Source organism: Odontesthes bonariensis, chromosome 13 (assembly GCF_027942865.1).
Source record: "Odontesthes bonariensis isolate fOdoBon6 chromosome 13, fOdoBon6.hap1, whole genome shotgun sequence".
NCBI lineage: Eukaryota > Metazoa > Chordata > Actinopteri > Atheriniformes > Atherinopsidae > Odontesthes > Odontesthes bonariensis.
Genome location: NC_134518.1, coordinates 27,384,094 through 27,404,553, shown reverse-complemented (window position 1 = coordinate 27,404,553; position 20,460 = coordinate 27,384,094). Strand labels below are relative to the sequence as shown.

At 38.2% G+C, this 20,460-nt stretch overlaps 1 protein-coding gene across 2 annotated transcripts in view; it reads left to right on the top strand.

Annotated features, from left to right (window-relative positions):
• The window catches only part of slit3 (slit homolog 3 (Drosophila)), a 256,161-nt gene that overhangs the window by 210,130 nt on the left and 25,571 nt on the right, over window positions 1–20,460 (top strand). For both annotated transcript variants that reach the window (XM_075481822.1, XM_075481823.1), the window contains 10 exons: window positions 2,065–2,228; window positions 6,152–6,284; window positions 8,907–8,975; window positions 9,120–9,191; window positions 10,863–10,934; window positions 13,703–13,774; window positions 13,884–13,966; window positions 14,078–14,158; window positions 14,442–14,566; window positions 17,692–17,789. In XM_075481822.1, the coding sequence (XP_075337937.1) occupies window positions 2,065–2,228; window positions 6,152–6,284; window positions 8,907–8,975; window positions 9,120–9,191; window positions 10,863–10,934; window positions 13,703–13,774; window positions 13,884–13,966; window positions 14,078–14,158; window positions 14,442–14,566; window positions 17,692–17,789 (969 nt within the window). The remainder of the gene's footprint in view (window positions 1–2,064; window positions 2,229–6,151; window positions 6,285–8,906; window positions 8,976–9,119; window positions 9,192–10,862; window positions 10,935–13,702; window positions 13,775–13,883; window positions 13,967–14,077; window positions 14,159–14,441; window positions 14,567–17,691; window positions 17,790–20,460) is intronic.

Genomic DNA, 20,460 nt, shown 5'->3' with positions numbered 1-20,460 from the left:
ATTTTTATTTCTTTGGTCCCCTGACCACCCAAATGTGAAAGCTGTAAATAATAGATTTTTATCATGTCAATAAAACATTACAGGTTGACTCTCACTCACGTTTTCTTCCGAGACACAAATGCCTAGTCAAGTCAATGTCTTCCCATCCTGACAACTCTTTTCTTTATTTTCCTCCATGCTTCCTTTTGTTCTTGCTCTCTGTCCAGTTGTGTGCCTGTCATCTTTGATTGAAGTTTCGACCTTAATCTTTTGGGAGGACAGAGGAGGACAGATGGGACACAGGAGAAGGAAAATGGGGATGTAGATATGAGGAATAGATAGATGAATTGTTGCAGAAAGTCGGGTTTGCTAGCTGGGGCTGTCGATGATAATTGCTACGAAAAGAAGTAATGATAATACATTTACCTCATTCCTTTAACTTGTCACCACACATGCTTTTTTCAACTCCTCATTGGCTTTCGAATTACTCGTGATTCGATATCCAAACACCTGCCATTTATCCTGCGTGAAAGAAAGACGGATACTTTTTGTTTCTGAACCCACTGTTCATTCTCCCACCTTTCCTCTGTTCCTCTTTTCTCTGTTCTCACTCGGACTATTTCCACTATCTGTTTCCGCTCTTAGTGCTTGTTTCCCTGTAGAGTTTGTCCATTTAATTAAAAGATTAACACATTGAAAAGGAAGGAAGGGATTTAGCTTGTGAGGTCAATTCATTACAAGGAATTGTGTAAATAGCTCATCCTTATCTGTAACAGCATGCACTATTAATATTGCTGCACATAAAGCTGCATTTATTTTTATTAGTGCAGCAGCACAGCAAAAGCCAATGTGCTACTTGCGTATCTCTTAACACAACATCAAAGCACCCCATCATTGCGGAAATAAAGCATTTGGCTTTCTGCAGTTATATGCAGATTGTTTTAGTGCTTAAACTAGCTTTAATTCTATGGCCAGAGGTTGGTTGTAAAAATGATAAGGATTTATTTTTTGCATTGTATTTGTTTTTATGCCACCTACTGTAACAGCCTCCCTGAATGTATTTTTTTTTTTTTTTTGCAGTACATAGTTGATATTTTGAAACTCATTCAGCTGTGTTGAATTTGAAACACTGCAGTAAGCTAAGAAAGGGTCAGTGGCCATAACAAAAGCAGTTTGCCTAACATGGTTTCAGATGCTACAAATTACTAACAAAAGGTCATTTTCAAGATTCAATAATAAATATAATTTTTGAATTGTAACAATTTCTTAAAGCTGAACTAAAGAGACATTTTAATGTAAATTGATCATATCTATCATTTCAGTAATCTCTTTGCGTGCCACAAGAAGTTAGAAGCCCACAGCAGCGTTGACATGAGTACACTGCCTGTGCTGCTGATGGTTGCTTTCACTCTTTTCAGTTTAAATTTGGCTCAACATAAATATTACATGAGCTGTGTTTTAAAATAGCAACAAAATGCGATGAGAGATGAGCAAAAAGTAATAAAATGTGAAGATAACCTTTTCTTTCTCTCAGTTACAGTGTCTCACTCTGACACTTTTTCTTTTACATTCACCATCTCCATTGTACTTTACAAAATGAATAAAGATAACCCATAACCTTTCCTCTGTCCCTTATTCTTATTCTTCCTCTTTGTTTTCCATCTAAATTTATTCAAGTGTGTATGACTGGCCAGAAACCGTTATGTTATTTGGAAATACAAATACAAATAGCATTATCCTCACACTGAATGGCTAATCCCTATTCTTTTGTTTCATGTCCTTTCTTGTCAGTTTTTTTCCACTATTTTATAAGTCACAGTCTAAATTTAGGTAATGCAAGTGAATATATATTGGATGCAGAGTGTCTTGATGGATGGCTTCATCACTTTTTTATGACAGTGTCTTCAAGGGAGATATTTCAAGTACATCATTTTGCCATTTAGAATTAATTATATTTCAAACGTGTCTTTTATGTAACTACAATTGTAATGCAATATTTATAGACGGTTCATATATTTTGATCCTTTTAACCCACTCCGATTTGATAACTTTCTTCTATGTCTCTACTACTCATTATTTCCGTAGTAACCTTCTATCCAACCCGTATGTGTGCGATTGTCATTTGGCCTGGCTGGGTCAGTGGCTGAAGAAGACCAGGGTGGTGAGTGGAAACCCTCGCTGTCAGAAGCCAGCCTTCCTTAAGGAGATCCCCATCCAGGATGTAGCTAGCCCAGATTTCACATGTGACGGTGAGCTTTCCTTTCTCCCTGCCATTACATTAGCTTTAATGTTTGTTCTTTGTATTCCCTTTGGCTCCATAAAAAATAATCGGAAATTAATTGCACATAAAGCCTTACCGAAAGAGTATTAACATCATAAGTGTTAGTCTTGAGATACTAAGCTACGGAAGATTTGCAGAAAGCATTGAAAACTACACTGGAGTGTCAGGAAAACAAAAAGGTCATCACCTTAAACCCAAAGCAAACAACGCATGCTGGGTAGCAGCCTTGTGTCCTGAGCAGATAAGATAAGACAAAGGAGTGAAAGGGAAATTTTCCTTGCATCATGTCATCTCATCTCAATAACAGAAGGAATTCTTAATTTACCCAGAGAGACCTGTAAGGGGATATTTCCTTATGGAAAATTGTTTCACGTGGTAATAATTCTCCTTTAGTTAGACATAAAGGTTGATCATGTGGGGAACTAAAATAACATCTTAGATTTCTCATGTGAACCTTTGCTGGAAATTTCTGCTGCAGCGACGTCAAAGTTGTCAAAGAACATAAGGTTAACAGAGATCACCCTTTGTTTTATTACAACAGCATCATTGCAATCATTAGGCTGAGTGCCAAAAGATCAAGCTTAAAGAAAAATGATTGTTTCCAGCTACTTTATTAATATCACAACCTTACAAGCGCAGGTCTAATGGTTTGAAAAAGAAAAAGTAGTCCAGACTTTAATTAGCACCTCCAAATATTCATGCCAAGAACTTTCATCATCTCATATCTTTAGCAGCAGATATGCAGATAGCACGCACACACATCCTCACTGGGCTATTGTAAGAACACGGTGATTAGTAACCACTGGAAAACAGGAGCCAAGATACGTTTTATAACGTTTGCGTCACTCTCAGCCTCATAGACGGCCATATTTTCATGGCAGACGGACAGATGTGCATTCCTCCAAAATGCTAACAACACACAGGATTCGGAGATGACGCTACGCAACTTAAGTTTAATAAAAAAAATGCCAAAAGCCATGAATAACCAAGAAGTGCAGGTGAAAAGCTCAGACAACAGCTGCACTGGACAGTCTTTGCTATCTTAAGACTTTGCTTCGGTTTCGCTCCATCACAGAGCCGGTCTGTGTCCATTTTGACTTCCGTCTTTTCTACAGCAGAGTGCAGCTAAAGCACCAACAACGACGCTACCACAGCCAAGAAGGGCTCAGATTGTTCCACATATTTATGAGACTGCTCCCAAGTGGCAGCAAAACATGCAAATACAAGTCTACACGCAGACTTGTATTTGCAAAGCACCAACTGAGAGCATAGGGAGATCTATGTTCAGTCATTTAGATGACATCAGCTTGTGGTTTTGACACTGACATTGCTGTTACCATGGCAATGCCTGCAAAGACTATTGGAACTTAGATCATGACCTTAGCTGCCAACATTAATGCCACTGACTTGCCATTGGTTTGGTCACACTCTCCTTTTTAGTACATTTGTCTTTGCACCCCCTAACTATCCTATTTTTTAAATACGTTTTGCTCTCTTTCTGTCTCACTTTGCCCACTTCAGCTCACATTTATTTTTTTTTTTTAATTCATTAAACTTTTCTAATTTCCTGTAGCTGTGCTGCAACCATTTACTGAAAATGAGTTTGGAAAGTAGTTAACTGAGTTGGTACAAGGAAGGAAACTCTAAGATGATACCAGACCTTAATATTCATTCCTGCATATTGCACACACACACATATACACACAAATCTACTTTAAGACTCATTCAACTATCCATCCATCCATCCATCCATCCATCCATTTTCTATACCGCTGAATCCGTCGTTCGGGTCGCGAGCTCATTCAACTACTCAAACTGAATTCAAACAGTTTAAAACATGCTCAAGCCCTTAGATTAAAGCCTTTGCAGACTACAATGCTCACAAATGTCATGTTTCGTTATACTAATGAAATATAAAGTGATAAATGCTTTCTAAATCACTGGCATAATCTAAATTACAGAAAATCTTGTATTAAAAATGTATGTTATCTTATTTTTTTTTACCTTTTATGGCACACTATGCTTGGATTGTGGAAATCAAAGAACTAGATCATCAGCAACATGAAATCGATTGTTCTTTGGCTCAAAGCCCATCGGCTCTCAAAGGCTTGATGATATCCTGCTGACACCCAAACAGACAAACTATCCAACATAACCTCTTGGTGAAGCTTAAGCATCCTCCCTCTGAGGGTGTAAATCTTAAACTGGTGTGCCAAAGAATACAAGCAATGGGAGACACACATACCAATACACACACACACATAATGTCTCATGTCCAGTCTATTTATAGTTGAGTAAAATGGCTGTTAAGGTGCCCAGGGCAACTGGGGGAAAGGTAAAGTTAATTGAATTTGTGAGAGGATATTTAGCGCACATTTAGATGTTAGTTCAATTAGCCAAGTGTTGAGTGAGTCAGCCCACAGCTACACCTCCCTGTGGACTCACAAGCTACACACGTAAGATTAGACACATACATTTACACATGCATACACGACACGACACGACACACAGGCACACAAGCACCCATGTTTTCAATATATAGACATTAGCCCAATTATAAAACTACAAAGTAGATGACAAAATGGCCTTTGAACAGGCGACGAGCTGTTAAAAAAAACAAACTCAAGTGAACTAAACTCAGCATGTGCAACACCTAGACACATACAGGCAATAAATCAACAGATGACGGCTTACTGTATACAGGCTTACAGGTACAAACACACAACAGTGTTCACATATATGAATATGAACTTTTTACTGTTACTCCTTATCTTAAAAGTACACACATGTACACAAACTCAAATTGCAGTTGTGTTATGATTGACTTATTGTCCAGTCTTCATTATCCTTCATTATGGTTTTAACTTGGCTTGTTTTACATTTGGGACTGCAGTTTCAACCACTTACATTCCAAATTGCTAAATTAAAGTTGTGTGTGTATGTGTGTGCATGTCAGTTAAGTAAATGGAAGACCTTTTAAACCAGGAGCAACACTCAGTTCCAGTCTCTGATGCTTCTTATCACTGAGTGTTAGAGTAATTCTAATCTCTCAGATGTTTTTTTTTTGTATGTTTGTGTGTGTCAAGGGTTGCTGCATATCCTGAACTTTCAGACAAGTATTCAAGTCCACCATTTTTTACAGCAATACAAAAAAGCTCTACCTTTTCACAAAGTCCCATGTTAAGTCATATTAGTCAGCAGATACACAAGTATGAATGTACAAAATCTGCAATGCGATTTCAAAACAATTTTGTCAGATGGTACATCTATTTATAACGGCATTCAAAATATGGCCAATGCCCATAAAAGGAAGTTTTGGCCTAGAAATGTATTATCCAGATAGATAATAAGCAATGGGCTTCCAGATTGCCTTTTAGTTTTTTTGCTACTTAAAGGGAAATGATGAAATCACTCAAACAATATGGACATGTGTGTACTGAAAGACGAACACTTCTAGGTATGACCAAACAATGCAGGTAGTGGCTACAACTTCCCACAGATGATGTGTCCAGTTTCATATTGTAGCTATAATTATGAGTTTTTAAAGTTACTGCAGGCTCTTCCAAGAGCAATTACTGTTTTGTTTTTTTTCTGAATGAAATGAGGGTGTTCAGAAACACTGACCTGTTTGTGGGTCCCTGGGCAGATGTTGAAAATATCAGTGCACCAACTTTCACTAGCCTCAGGTAATTTGATATGGATAATAAAGCACAGTTAAAAAGTGCTGACCGTAGAGTTTAATGAAAATAACCAAATGCCACATTAATAGTTTGAGCTTTTATCTCTATTTATGCCTTTTTCTCTCTTTCTCTGTCTCTATCCCTCTCTTCTCTATCTCCCTGTCTCTTCTTTTTTCCCTGTATTCTTCCACTCACGCTTTTCACTCTCCAGGTGCTGAGGATAATGGTTGTCTTCCTGCATCTGGTTGTCCTGATGTCTGCACGTGCTCAGATGGTGTCGTGCGATGCAGCAACAGAGGGCTCCACTCTCTGCCCAAAGGCATTCCCAAGGACACCACCGAACTGTGAGTCAGGCACGCACACGCTGCAACACATACACACTGACCCACATAAAAGGATAACTCAAACACAGTATGTGTTCAAAACAGAGAAAAAAGATGAACCTACCAGCGGGCACATCAACACAAACAAAAATGAACTTTTTCAATGCATACTGACAAGACGTGAAGACACAACACACACTCACATAGACATAGACAATCCCACTTTGCTGCACTGCAATATTGATGCTTCACTTTATGCTCTGCTGCTTCAGTAAGTAGCAAATCATTTATTGAACACACACACGCAGAAAAACGGTACCGAATGGGTTAATTGTCAAATGAGTGCCCTGGTTCTTTTGTGTTTGTTTGTTTGAATGTTTATGTGGATTATTTTCAATGCAAAATCAGCACATGTGCACATATTCTCTCAGAATACTTTGAGAACGGTTGAGGGCAATAGTAGCAGTGTACTCAGGGTATTTTAATAAAGAAATTAAGAAAATCTTCAGGGTGTTATTAACCTTTCTTAGTCGTTACCCCTTTACACTGTAAAGCACTGGATGTCACACTTTTCAGGGAATTTTTTATATCCCAGACAACCAGCAGGTCCAAACTCACAACCACAGTGGCTGATGTTGTAATACCAAAAATATCTATTTAAAAAATAATCTACGGATAGATTGACACATCTTTCTTGTATTCATTACATGTTATTGGAAAAAATGTATTTGATCATTTTTTTTCTTAACAATTTCCCTGTATATTCCAGCTTCTGCAATCTGTAAATTTCTTAGTATTAAGTTGGTAGTAAGTTAAGCTTGCAGGAGACCTTGCAATTAAGAAAGACCAGTAAAAGGAAATGTCTATGATACTAATCGTTATAGTTGATGTGGTATAAGATAAGGGTAAAACAATGTTAATCAAGATTAGGAAATTTTGCAAATATTAGAGACTAAATCTTTAACAGTAAATGTGAATTATTGGACTTTCATGCACAGGTGCACAAACAACGTCATGCACACACACAAACACATACAGAAAGCTCCCTAGCTGTGAAATAGGTCTGCTCTACAGGGTCAATAGCAGTGATTAGGTATTGATTAGGTTGAAGAAGACACTCCATCATACTGTCTACATGACCTACTTATGACCTGAAAGTGAGCAGAGAGGCCATTAGATCATAATGTATGGGAGCATCTGTGTGTGCTGTGGTGTGATGATTTGTTTTCTTACTGTATGTCTAACAAAATTCTACAAAGACAAGTAGGTGAATACTGTATGCATGTTGAAAATGTTATTAGCTTTCATCTTTGCTGAAACATAATTAAAATTTTCAGAGCTTCAGTAATCTGAAAAGAAACTATGGCTTCAAACTGTGTCTCACCATAAATTTGTGAAGACTTTCCATCATCTACAGTAGAATGGTTAAAGAAGGGGGGGGGTTACACTTAGCCCTGTCCCTGCTTTTAAGACATGTTGCTGCCATCAAATTCAAGATTGGCTAATATTTTTCATGAAATGGTAAAATGTCTCACTTTGAACACTTAAAATGGTTTATGTGCTCTATTGGGAATGAAATATGGGTATATGAGATTTAGTAGTCATTGAATTCTATTTTCATTTACACTTAACTTACATTACACTTAGCTGACGCTTTTTATCCAAAGCGACTTACAGCTATTTAGATACAGGGTATTGGTTACAGCCCCTGGAGCAATGTGGGGTTAGGTGCCTTGCTCAAGGGCACTTCAGCCATGGATAGAGGTGTAGGGAGAGGTAATGGTGGGATTTGAACTTGCAAACCTCTGATCTTAAGTCTTAAGTCCACCTCCCTAACCACTAGGCCACTTGGCGTACCAACCTTTTTGGAATATGTGAATATGGAGATACGGCTTCTGTTTTCCTGTGTACTGACCAGGTTTCATTTTAAAGGGCTACAATTACTCAATAAGCATGGAAATTTTTCTTTGTGTCTGTTCAGTTATATTTTTTAGATCAATTATAAGGATGTCCTGCCATATTCGGTAGTGTCTGGATGTCTTTTTTTGTTATGCATGGGATTTCACGCTAGGTTTCATTTTCTACAGATGTCATCAGACAAGGTGCATATGAGTCAAAGACTGATACCACTCATGTCAGAACTTTACATAAGGAAATACAGGAGCATAAAACATATACTCATCAACCTCTAAAAAGCATACTATGGTAAAAAAAAATTTGCAGTGCAACTTACCAGAGTCATGTGGTGACTCCCCTTGTACCCATGCTTAGTCTTCTTGAGTAAACCAATTAACCGTAGGTGACTAGATGAATGAAACACATTCTGAAATACTGCAATAAAGGTAGTTATTTACAATTTTACACTAAACTAATTGCCTCCTGGAGAAAGACATGTACAAAACAAACAAGAAGTTTAGAAAGTTGTATATACTTCTCTAACTTCCAAAAAAACTATTCATTTGACTTTGCATAACACAAAAATATACCCTGTTCCTCTTGTCTGCCTTTCATCTCTTTTGTCTCCCACAGTTTTGTGACACAAGTTTTCAAACCGCAATATGTTATAGTGACATTTATTCAACCCCAAAGGCCTATATCTGTGCATACACACATACTAAATTAACGTTGCATGTTTCCTTGCAGTTACCTGGAGGGTAATATGCTGACATCTGTGCCCAAGGAGCTGGCAGCCCTAAAGCAGCTGTCACTGGTGTATGTACCTCTCACATAACCTTGAACCCAATGGAAAGACAGCAAATTTCTTCGCAGTTTACAAAGATTGTCGGCATTGTTGTATGCTTTATGTTCTGATTCTGTTTCTCTGTAGGAATTTATTGTCTGTTTGTATCTACATAGGGACCTGAGTAACAACAGTATCAGCACAGTGGCCCCATACACCTTCAGCAACATGACTCAACTAGCCACACTGTAAGTACTAATGCTAAGTCCTGGTTATATAAAGACATACATTGGAATGTTGAAGAGTTTGGAGAAAGACCTAAATACAGGCAGACACAAGAGGCAGTAAATGAGGAAATAACGAGTATTTAATGAACATACTAGATTAACAGAGGATGCTGCAGAGCAGGGAATCAAACAGTCCTAAGATAAATCCGAAACACAAATCCAATTAAAAAGAAAAAACAAAGTGAACAAAGGAAACCAGGAGGAATAAATACTGAGGGCACTGATTATAAGGGCAAGGCAGAAGTGTAGCAATCAGAAAACTACGACCAGGTAGCAAAACCAGTTAGCAAAACTAAATAGAATGACAAGAGAAACATGATCTTATAGAAGTATATCAAAAAGAAATGCTTACTAGAAATGTGGTGGTAGGAGAAATACAAAAAAGCAGGAGCTTTCCCAAAAAATACTGTACTGAGACAAACCTGGAAAAAAGAAAAAAGAAAGATCTCAACTAAGGATAAAATCAACCTGAAAATCAAGAGGAAAAGAACATGTCAACACTCCTTTCCGTCTTTTCTTTCAGTCTCTTCTCTTGGCATGTTTCACATATCTGACATGTTGTTTTTTTTCTTTTTTCTAATCCTAACTTATTGCTCTTGAAACCGCTCTCTTCCCTGTATGCTACCCAGTTCATTAACCTGTTGAGTTACATTCTGATTTAGCTGCTCTCCTCACTCAATTCCCCTCTTTAATTCTCTGTTTTTACTGCCATTTGGTCCTATATAGAATTGTCTCTATTCATCAAATTTTTGTCTGTCTTTTACTTTAGGCTTTCGTGCCATATTGCATGGTATCAACTTTCTGGATTTTGCATGTCTAGACAAAGTAGCACATTTCTTCTATTTTAGCGCTACCCTGTTTCGTATTTCTTATAGCTGCACCGATTTATGCTTGCGGATTGCACAATGCAACCACAGATTTTTGTCAGCACAGAGATAGCATCACTGGAACATTTTCTGTGTTAAATGTTTTGCCTAAATATACTTTGCTGAGAATTAAAGCTGGAGGTAGAGAAGTGGGTTTCATTTTCCATGAGATTTTCCAATGTTCTCTACTGAGCTGTAAGGCTCATTTTCAAATTTCTACACCACTTGAACCTGACGGATCAGAGAGATTTTCTTAGGTATCTTGAGAATCAGCAATTATGGTTAGAGGTTACTTCACTTAGCGTCTTGTGGTTAACCAATGATCCTACCTACTATTTTATGAAACATATCAATCAAGCTTTTAATCATTATCAGGCTCCATGATTTGTTGCCACAGCCTAATGTTAACAGCATTATGAAATGGTTGCCGTCATTATTTGACAAAGATCAGAATTCTGTTTTTAAACTGTTGTTTCCTTCCCTGTTGGTTTCATTTTCACTTAATTTTAACTAAATGAGAAAAATTTGTCAGTGTTGTGGGAATTTCACTATATGAAAACTTCAGCTTTGCCCTTGCTGGTTCTGTTTTTAACATATCCGCCTGATTGTTTTCAACCTTATTTGAAATGTGCTTTTTTAATTTCCCCATTGTCTAATCTACAGGTTCTGTAAGTCTTCTGTAAGACCAAATGTTCTATGTTTTCCTATTTGTCTTTCCTCTCCTTTGCGTGTGTTATTTAGTCCCATTGTGTCCTTTGTCTTTCAGCATCCTGAGCTATAACCAGATTCGCTGCATCCCGGTCCATGCATTCGATGGGCTCAAGTCCCTACGCCTGCTGTGAGTAGCACGCCTCATTCTCAAGTGCCGCAGTGGATTCAATATTCAGCGCTCCCTTTTGGTGGCTATATTACTGAGCTAAATCAAGTTTTAATCACTTCCCTGATTTCCAGCCAAGTGGCATGTTAAAACCCGGTCACACTCAACCAGTTGTTTGTTATTTCAGGGTACTAAATCAGATGAAAGTGTCAATCTCTCATTTCTTAAATACTCCTTCTCTATCTGCATGCTCTGGCATCTCTCTCCTGCTGCATGTTTCTGTCCATCCATCCTCCTCTCCTTTTCTCTCGCTCCGCCCAGTGCTGTGTTTGATGGATCAACTTTCAGCCTCTGTCATCCATTTGGTTGTCCACCCTTTGTCTCGAAAACCCTCGTGCATGCGCACACACAGTGTGCATGTGAATATTGCTGTCTGACCACTCCCTCACACACAAACAGCGCATACAGATTTCCACCTTCATTTCTCAGTAACAGCAGACTTTACTGATTCTCTTATATGTCCCACCATTAAAAATTTTGCAACTGACAAATTACTTGTTGTGGACAACATACTCTCACAACATTTCTATACGACATGCGCACCGTAGACATGAAATATTTTCAATGTGATACAGCTGTGGACTAATCTATGTTCGCAAGGCAAGTCACACTCATGGATGAGCAAGGTTCTGCCAATCCAGCATCAAATATCCACGCTATGACAGCTAGAAAGGAGGAAAGTATGTTGGGCTGCATTGTCACTGCAGATATGGGTGTTGGTAGTGGAAAAGCTGTCACTGAGTGTTAATAGTGCGTGGTGGTGTGGTGGTTAGCAGTGTTTCCTCTCAGCAAGAAGGTTCCTTGGTTCGTGTCTTAGGCTTTTCTGTGTGGGGTTTGCATGGTCTCCTCCCTTGCATGTGTGGGTTTTCACAGTCCAAAAAAAATATGCATGTTAGCCTAGTTCACATCGTTTTACTTGTCTTCAGCTATTAAATGTCTGAATTTGCTTTACACAGATTTTAACTTTGATAGTTGGTATATTGAACTGATCTCTGATAAAGACTAATGTAACTTTGTGTAGTGAGGTGAGAAATCGCACATTGTCAAAAAGAAAAAATGGTCACTGGGTACATAAGGTCATCTTTACCATCACTAAAAAGGTTGAGTTACCCAAATAACAGGAAGACATGGATAGACCACATGGTTTCTCATATTTACCTCTGAGATCTGAGATTTACCCATACTTAAAAATTATAAATCTTGTGAAATTTCTTTAATGATAAATAAACACAATTATAATTTAAAAAAAACTGAAGACTTCAGCAGGTATTGCAGCACAATCTAAGAACAGAGGCTTTAAGAAAAAAAAAGCAGCTTTGGCGATCATTGTTTATGCAAAGCTAAACATGCCTGTGTCCCTCACTGTGAGATGGCCGCTTTGGCCTTTTCTCTGAAAACTGATTATCTCTTACGAGGCTTTAACCTTGCTGAAGTTTAGTGATGACTTTTTTTTATTCTTCCCTTCTTTCATCCTTTCATTTTAGCACATGTTGCCGTAGGGACTGGTCTCTTTCTGCCCCTGCATAGCAACTGGTTGCTAGGCAGTCATCACTGTCACTTCCTCATTACCCACAACCCCCTCTGGGCCAGTGTTGTGCAGGGGCTGTTAGACCACCATACATAGATGCACAATACACACTCATGCGCATAAACACTTAAAACATAAAGGACTGACACAAACACATATTTGTGAGAATAGAAAACAAACTCAAATCTGCACAAAAACATTTGTATTCACTCTCATAAGTACCCCAATGCATGCACTGAATTATGTGCATGCACACACACACATATACACACATACTTGAAGTGTTCCAATAGTGGCGGTTTGATAGCTGTCCCCTGCCACATCCCTTCAGTCTAATGGAATGAGAACTCGTATCCAGCAGGCAGCACACTCAAATGGATAGACACAACAGACACACACACACCCACACATACACACACACACACGCACACACGCGCACACACACACTGCAGTCCCTGAGTCCGCTGTGACAAAAGTTTCAGAATCACTAACACATCGACCCAATCAAGCACATGAAATAAAAATGGACGCCAACACACTAATAAACATCCCAACTTTCAGTTGGAATGACACAAAGTTTGTTCATTTCCACACACTCCACAGTCTTCTAAATCACCATATGAGACAATTTTCTATTCCATAAGCTGTTGGCCAGCAATGAAAATAGACTTTTGTGTTTATTTTACGTTTCACTTCATACATTTTTTATTTATTTTCCATTACAGAGATGGGCTGATTGTGTGTCTGCAGCGAGGAACCACAAATACATCTAAATAATTTAGCATGCAGCTGGTCAGGGTTACACTGGTGTATTAGTTTGTTCCAAACTAAGTTTTGAGCAGCTTTCCATAACCTCAAAGCTAAAAGAAGAATATCTTTGAAGTGATGGATATAATACAGTCGGTGCAGCATTAAGATCTGGATCAAAATGTAGGCCTAAGTGCATATTAATGAAAGTAAATTGGCAGCATTAGTAATGTGAAGTGTGTAGGTAAGACGCAGTAATGATAAGCAGGCTGTTTTACACCCTCCTCTTACTGCAAAACGTGTGATTATGGAAACACAAGTATTTGATTAAAATAATTAACTATACAAAGAACATAATCAGTGAGTTAGAAAGCAACTTTTTAAATGTGTAAAATGGCCACTGTTGTGATTAATATTCATGTGCTCTCTCGTTCTGCCTTTTTTCTTTTTCCAGGACTCTCCATGGTAATAACCTGTCAACTATCCCTGAAGGAGCATTCAACCATCTCACCTCTCTTTCCCACCTGTAAGTGAAGCCCCATTTTCCAGTTATCCATACTGTGTGGGGTCTTTATGCAAATATATATCTAAGAAGTAAATCCAACTTTTTTTCTATTTCCCATAATTGTGCACAGGGCTCTTGGTGCCAACCCTTTGTACTGTAACTGTGACTTACGCTGGCTCTCTCAGTGGGTCAAGGCTGGCTTTAAAGAGCCTGGTAAGAAATCAATATGCTATAAGAGTACCTGTAACCTAAATTTGGTGTCAGTATTTACAAAACCTGATATCACATGTGAGAGAGATAAAAGCTGATAAACCATGATTTTAGGCATTGCTCGTTGTACTGGACCTCCCGACATGGCTGACAGACTACTACTCACAACACCACTCAACAGATTTCAGTGTAAAGGTAAGTACTGTCCTCTCTTTTCTGTTTTCCATTCCTCTTTTCTTTTCTTAATAAGACCTCCTAGATTAAAGGATCTCAGTTTGGCCAACATGATGTTGTAGGCAGATTTGCTAACTACTGTTTCCTCTTCTATCCTTTAAATTAAGTATGGGAATGCTTTTAGCACAGAGTGACTGAATATGTTTGCCTTTGACACATTCCTTCCCCTTTCTATCTTCTTATGGTCTCCTTGTTATCCCATTTTGTTTGCTTTTTTGAATCATGCTTCCTCTATAATACATAGGTCCAGTGGACATCAGCCTGACGTCAAAGTGCGCCCCCTGCTTGGCAGCCCCCTGCCGGAACAATGGCACCTGTGTCTCTGATTCTGCTGGATCATATCGCTGCACCTGTCCATACGGATTCAAGGTGAGACTCAAAACAGCTGCAGATCAAAACGCATTCGGAGAGAAGACAGAATTTTTAATGCGTTGCTGAATTTCCATCACAGGGACCTTTTCCAGGAACCAAGGTCTTTTAGGGGGTTCATTCCTTTGTCTTGGCTCCTCCATTTCAACCACTAGAACCAGGGGCTAAAAAGAGCTACAAGTATTCTCTGTGTTTTTTTCCACCTTCCACTCTCAGTCATCTCAGGTTTAACGTCCATACTAGTTTGTAAAATCTGTTAACTTTAGTTTGTATCGCAGATATTGTTGTTGTTTGTAAACACATCATTACAAACCCAGACATTAATTTTAGGAGCCCCAGAATGAATGAGGTGTGTGTAAATTAATTCAGAATGCGAGACCGCTCCAACTGTGACAAGAAAGCAGTGAAATCAGATCAGTAAAATGTTATCCTGTGACCATTTCAAAACAGTTATGCTTTAAAACACAAATAGTAACACCCAAACCCCACAGCAAAGTGGAAATTGGCCAGATTTCGAGTTAATACAGCTGAAGTTGATTTCCTTGTTTAACCACAGGCTCAGTGTGACAACGTCAAAACTCCCGTGAGCACTGAGAGGGTGGAGCGACACACTTCAGCGGCTTTATTTGCCTCATACACCCTGACCCTTAAAGCTCAGTGTCAATGCAACAGACCTGGGGCTGAGATAGTCTTTTAGCTCCTGGAAAAAAGCCCTTGTGTTTTTAAGTTTTGGAAGCTGTTTATTGAAATGCTCCAACTGAGTATTTCCTATCATAGATCTTTGTTTTTGAGATTATCAGCTCTACTGTCCTTTGCGGTGTTTCTTGAGAGCATTCCTCAATGTGCTTCATGGAGTTGAAAATGTATATCAACATTCCTACATTCTGTAGAAATTGAAATCCAGACAGTTCTAATGCCATGAGGTCTGAGTTCCTAGTAGCAGCCACCAACACTGTTATTTAACTGGACGTCATGTAGAGTTTATCAAAGCTATCAAAGGTCTTGAATGGAGTCTATCAGACATAGCAGAAACAAAAAAAAGCGCTTTGTTGGAATTAATTAATTGCGTTAAATGTATCGTAGATGGATGGGCACATTGCCTAAGTCTGTGGTAGTATTAGCTGCTTTACCAGACTTAACTTCAGCCCTGTATGCATAATGTATCTACCTGTCCATCAATAGAAAAATGAGGACCACAGCTGTCTGAACTGGAAGTAATAACTGATTTAATTAATATTAGTGAATATGAGTGTGTGCACAGCAGTACTCTGCAATATTTTCAAGCATCATGTCATGAGGAATCTTCATAACTTGGGATATAAACTATATAAAAGATAGACAAGCCCTGTGTCTTAAAAGTGAAGCCTTGACAGAAGTGCTTCGAATATGCAATCTTTAATCGTCAGCAGGGTGCTTATGCTCTCAGTTACTACTTTCTACTACCTTCTTTTTTTCCCTTCTATTTTTCAAATCTAGAATAAACTAGAGATAAACAGGAAAAGTTTCAGCCTGGGATTGACAAGTTGCTACCATATGGGCATACATGATGCCCTGAGGTTCTCAGATCTACTACTCCTTTTGTCTGTTATCAGTTAACTAAGATGTGGACTCAGGGCTTTAAAATGATAGGCAGTAAACCAATGACATCACAATGACTTTGTTTATCTATAAGTACAGTCTGAATGAAAACCTCTTAAGTGCCTGACACTTTTGCACAGTGCTGTATGTGTACACATCGGATTACCCTGTAGTTGATTCCATATGTGTACAAAGATCCTTTGGTTCAAGGCTCTGAAGAAGATGTTGTGTACCTGTGTCTGTTTGCTTTTTTCAAGGTCTTTAAAAATGCTCTTTTGATCTCATGTGAACACACACCTCACAACCTTTTGGCTTTTACAGGAGAACAAAGCCTCAGAATTGCTTTTAATTAAAACATCACTTGCCAAGGTCACAGACTGGGAAGCAGGGACTAGTGTGTGTGTGTCTGTGTGTGCGTATGTACATGTCTGTCTATGTTTTTCTTTGTGTGTTGAGGTCCGCTGAGACAAAGTTAATTAAAATGTGTTAGAGGAATCAAATAAGGAAGCAGCAAAGAACAAAAAAAGACAGAGGGAGAAGTAGGAAGAGAGAAGGAAGACAAGGAGGAGTGCCGGAAATTTAACGATAGGAGAAAGTGAGGAAGACGGAAACCTGGAAGTAGAAAAAAAGAGGAAGATATTAAGTAGAAAAGGCAGTGTGGGAGAGAAAAAAGCTTAAAGGAAGGAGCAGCAAGGAAAAGGAAGAAACAGAATGAAAGAGAGCTTGAACAAAATATAAACAAAATGCTTGGTTAAAAAAAAGAAAGGAGAGAAACAGTGAAGATGGGTGTATGGCGAAAACAAGAATTAATGTCTTCTTTTTGGCTTTGATCAGAGGAAGTGGGAGAGATGGGAGCCAGTTAGTTTGAAATTGAAACTATGGCCACAGGGGTGGATGTGGAGAGGGAGTGTGTGTGAGTCTGTATACAGTAGTATATGATACAGTTCTTAGTGAAAGCTGTTTTTTTCAGACAACAGAAGTGTTGGTGGTGAAGACAGCAAAGAGGCTCAAGTTTGTATGTTGGTATGGTGTGTGAATGTATGTACATTTGTGATGCTGCAATATGTAGATTTTTTAAGAGAGTTGTAGAAAAAAAAATTGAATAAAAACATTTTGCACTGTTACTTTGTAAAACAATTTTTTTTTTCAACGGAATGAAAGAAAAATGCATTTAAGCCTTTATGACTCTCTATGACAACTCAAAGCAATGAAGGAAAATATCTACTTTGTTTTAAATTTTCACTCTTATTTCCAGAATAAACAACATTATGTGCCAGTGTATGTTTTCACAACAGATCTGTCAGTCTTTTCAAAATCCTGATTAATCCCATGTGAATAAATCAATGGTTGCAATCCTCAGGGAGTTTAACAAGATTTTATGCCTAGACTGAAACTGTGGTGTGGAAAGGGGAATGTGTAAAAACAGTGAAGCAGTGTGAAAGCAATCTTGGGTAAAAGCTGTATTTGTTTGAATCGTGGCGGAAGAGAAGTGTGTAATATTCAATTATGAATGTCTTTGCCTTGCCTTGTCCTCTCCTGTCCTCCAGGGTCAAGATTGTGAGATTCCCATCAACGCCTGCATAAGCTTCCCTTGCTCTAATGGAGGAACCTGCCACATTCAGCCGGGCCATGAAGACCACTTTAGGTACAGGGATATTTTATTTATAACCTACATGTCCCATAAACTTCTATTTTTTGATCAAATGTATGTCAGTAAGAAACAATTGCATATTTGTGTGTAATTTACAATTTCCCTTCAATGTACTTAGGAATCCTTTTTATTTCTGGGTCGAATCTGATTGTCCTTTCTACCCTGCTGCGTCTATTATTTTGGGACTTTTTAAGAACCTCTCCCTGTTTTCTCATCTAAAGGGAAAATTAACTATACTTGGCTTACAGAAATATAGACAGTGCGATTAGAGTGGTCAGTCTTGCTTCACTGAACAATGCATTACCCAAGATAAAAACTTAATTTGACCCTATGATGTGTTTTCCTGCCTCCATGTGTGTTGTAGGGTGGGGGTCTAGACAGTAATAGGGTAGAGGGGAACATTTCAAAGGAAGAAATCCCCTTTTAGGTTGCCCATTAAGTATTTAAGCTTTTTCACTTTCCCCTAAACCACTTCATAAGATTCTTTAATCTTCTGTCATTGTTCATGTTAATGTTTTCATTTGGAGACATAATATTGTGAGAGAAGGTTTGCCTGTATTTAACTGATATTTCACATTTTGACACCAAAACAGTCAAATTGAGAGACTGAATGAAGAATCTGATATGATAATTCTTTACATGACAGTTTTCCTTCAATGTTGCAAGGTTAACCAATTCGATATGTTTACACATGTGCTAATATTTCATCTTTAGACCAGGACATATTTGTTATTTAAGATTTTAATGGTATAAATCCATGCAATTCACATGAATGGAGCACAAGGCAAATGCTAGCTATTTTCCAGGACTGTCTCTGTTTTACATTCACACAGTTTCTCACAGTCACACATGGGAGCTGCCTAACACAATAGCAATGTTTGACTCCTAGCTGCAGAGCAGCTTAACTGGAAACATCAGGGGTCAAGAGCTTCCTTTCACTACAAAACTTCTCCCAGCTCAACCAGGATTTCAAACTTGTTTTTCAGCTCTAGCTTCAAATACTCTAAAATGTTTTGTAGAACTGTTTAACAGACATAAATGTGAGTTAAATGTGTTTAACTGCCAATCATATCATATAATCCCAAGAAGTGTCAAGGCATTTGTACAAAGACTTAAGTCTTTAAGACTTTAAAGCTTAAGTGGGAACAGACCGCAAACCAAAAGCAATTCAAATGTTCAACAATTGGGTAGAAAGACTTTTTGACATGGTGTATTTTTAACGAAATTCTTTTGCCATTAGATTAAACCAAACCACATTGAAAACACAATTTTTATTCTTTAAAAGTCTATGAAGAGCCTGGGAGACAGCCTTGCCAGTTGGATCAAATTCAGTCCCCCTGTTTCCCATACATACAATATGTGAATGTCCGTCTGGGTAATTAGGGTCATTGTAAAGAGTCTCCCTTTGTCTAAGGTTTCTGACAAACAGCATCTGTAATTGAAAGAATTGTTAATAATATCTACCAGATTTGTCTACCTCTCAACCTTCTTAACAAGGCCTTTGCCCTTTGAAAAGCTTTGATTTGAGTCTGGCCTTTAATATGGTAGCATGGTAATGCTATTATAGGTCTCTTTACCCTTTGCTGGTTTTAATGGTAATACCAATACAGATAGATGCTTCTGAGAGACTTAGACTGAGAGGGGGAGAGTCAGAAGGAGAGCAAAACCAGGCCCCTTTGACATTTTAACATGTTATGTAATCAGTTGGGGATGTTTTATAAATCCAATTTGATTAGTTCGTAGAAGATGCTCATTTGTCAAACTATGTAATTTAAATGTCAAGACAGTGATTTGATTGGTGGACCAATGCACTCTGACCGTGTCAGTTCCTGCAGTAGTTTTCTCATTTTTATTTATTTTTTGTTTCTCATGAGCACATTTGATATCTTTTTATTTTGCTTCTATATTACTCTTCCTGTCACTTTCCTGTCATTTCTAATCTTTATACCTTAATTCTCTCATGTTGGTCTATTCACTCCTTTCTAGTCACTTAAGATTTCAGATGAATTACCCCATTGCAGTACAAGTACAAAATTGAGTACAATTTTGATGAGTCAATGAGGGTAATTTTGCATAAGGCTACATTTACTAAGTGAGCAATAAGAATTATATCTACTGAATTAAATAAAAGGGTCATATCATTATGCATCAACGTCCAAACTACAGTACATCGCTTCTGTTTTTTGTCTTGGGTGTGGTCATCACATTTAAATGTATTTTCTGAAATTTACTGTTGATGTGTAATCTGGGTACAAAAGCAAAAACATTATCAGAGAATATTCTCTACTTTGTGAGCTTGTTGGAAGGCTCTTTGTTTTTTATGCTTCCCAACTCAAGTGTAACAAATGCATGTGCCCTCTCTTGTGTTCCTGTTAGACGCAAAGTACCAGTGCGGCTGTGAATGTGCTTTTATTGTGCTCTCTGAATTGCCTCAACAGTGTTCTTTGGATCTCAGACACCATATTAGTTTTGCGATCATTCTGCCCCCTTGACATTAAAAAGCCAGAATGCAGCTTTAAGTGAATCCAAACTGACAGACAGACAGGGTGGGGATAACCAATGGCTATCATAAGCGTGGGAAGGTAGATAAGATAAGAGCTGGTGGGAGAAAAAGTCTGTGAGGCAGCAAAGTTTGATAAGTGGAGTCAGATCAATAAAAGAAATG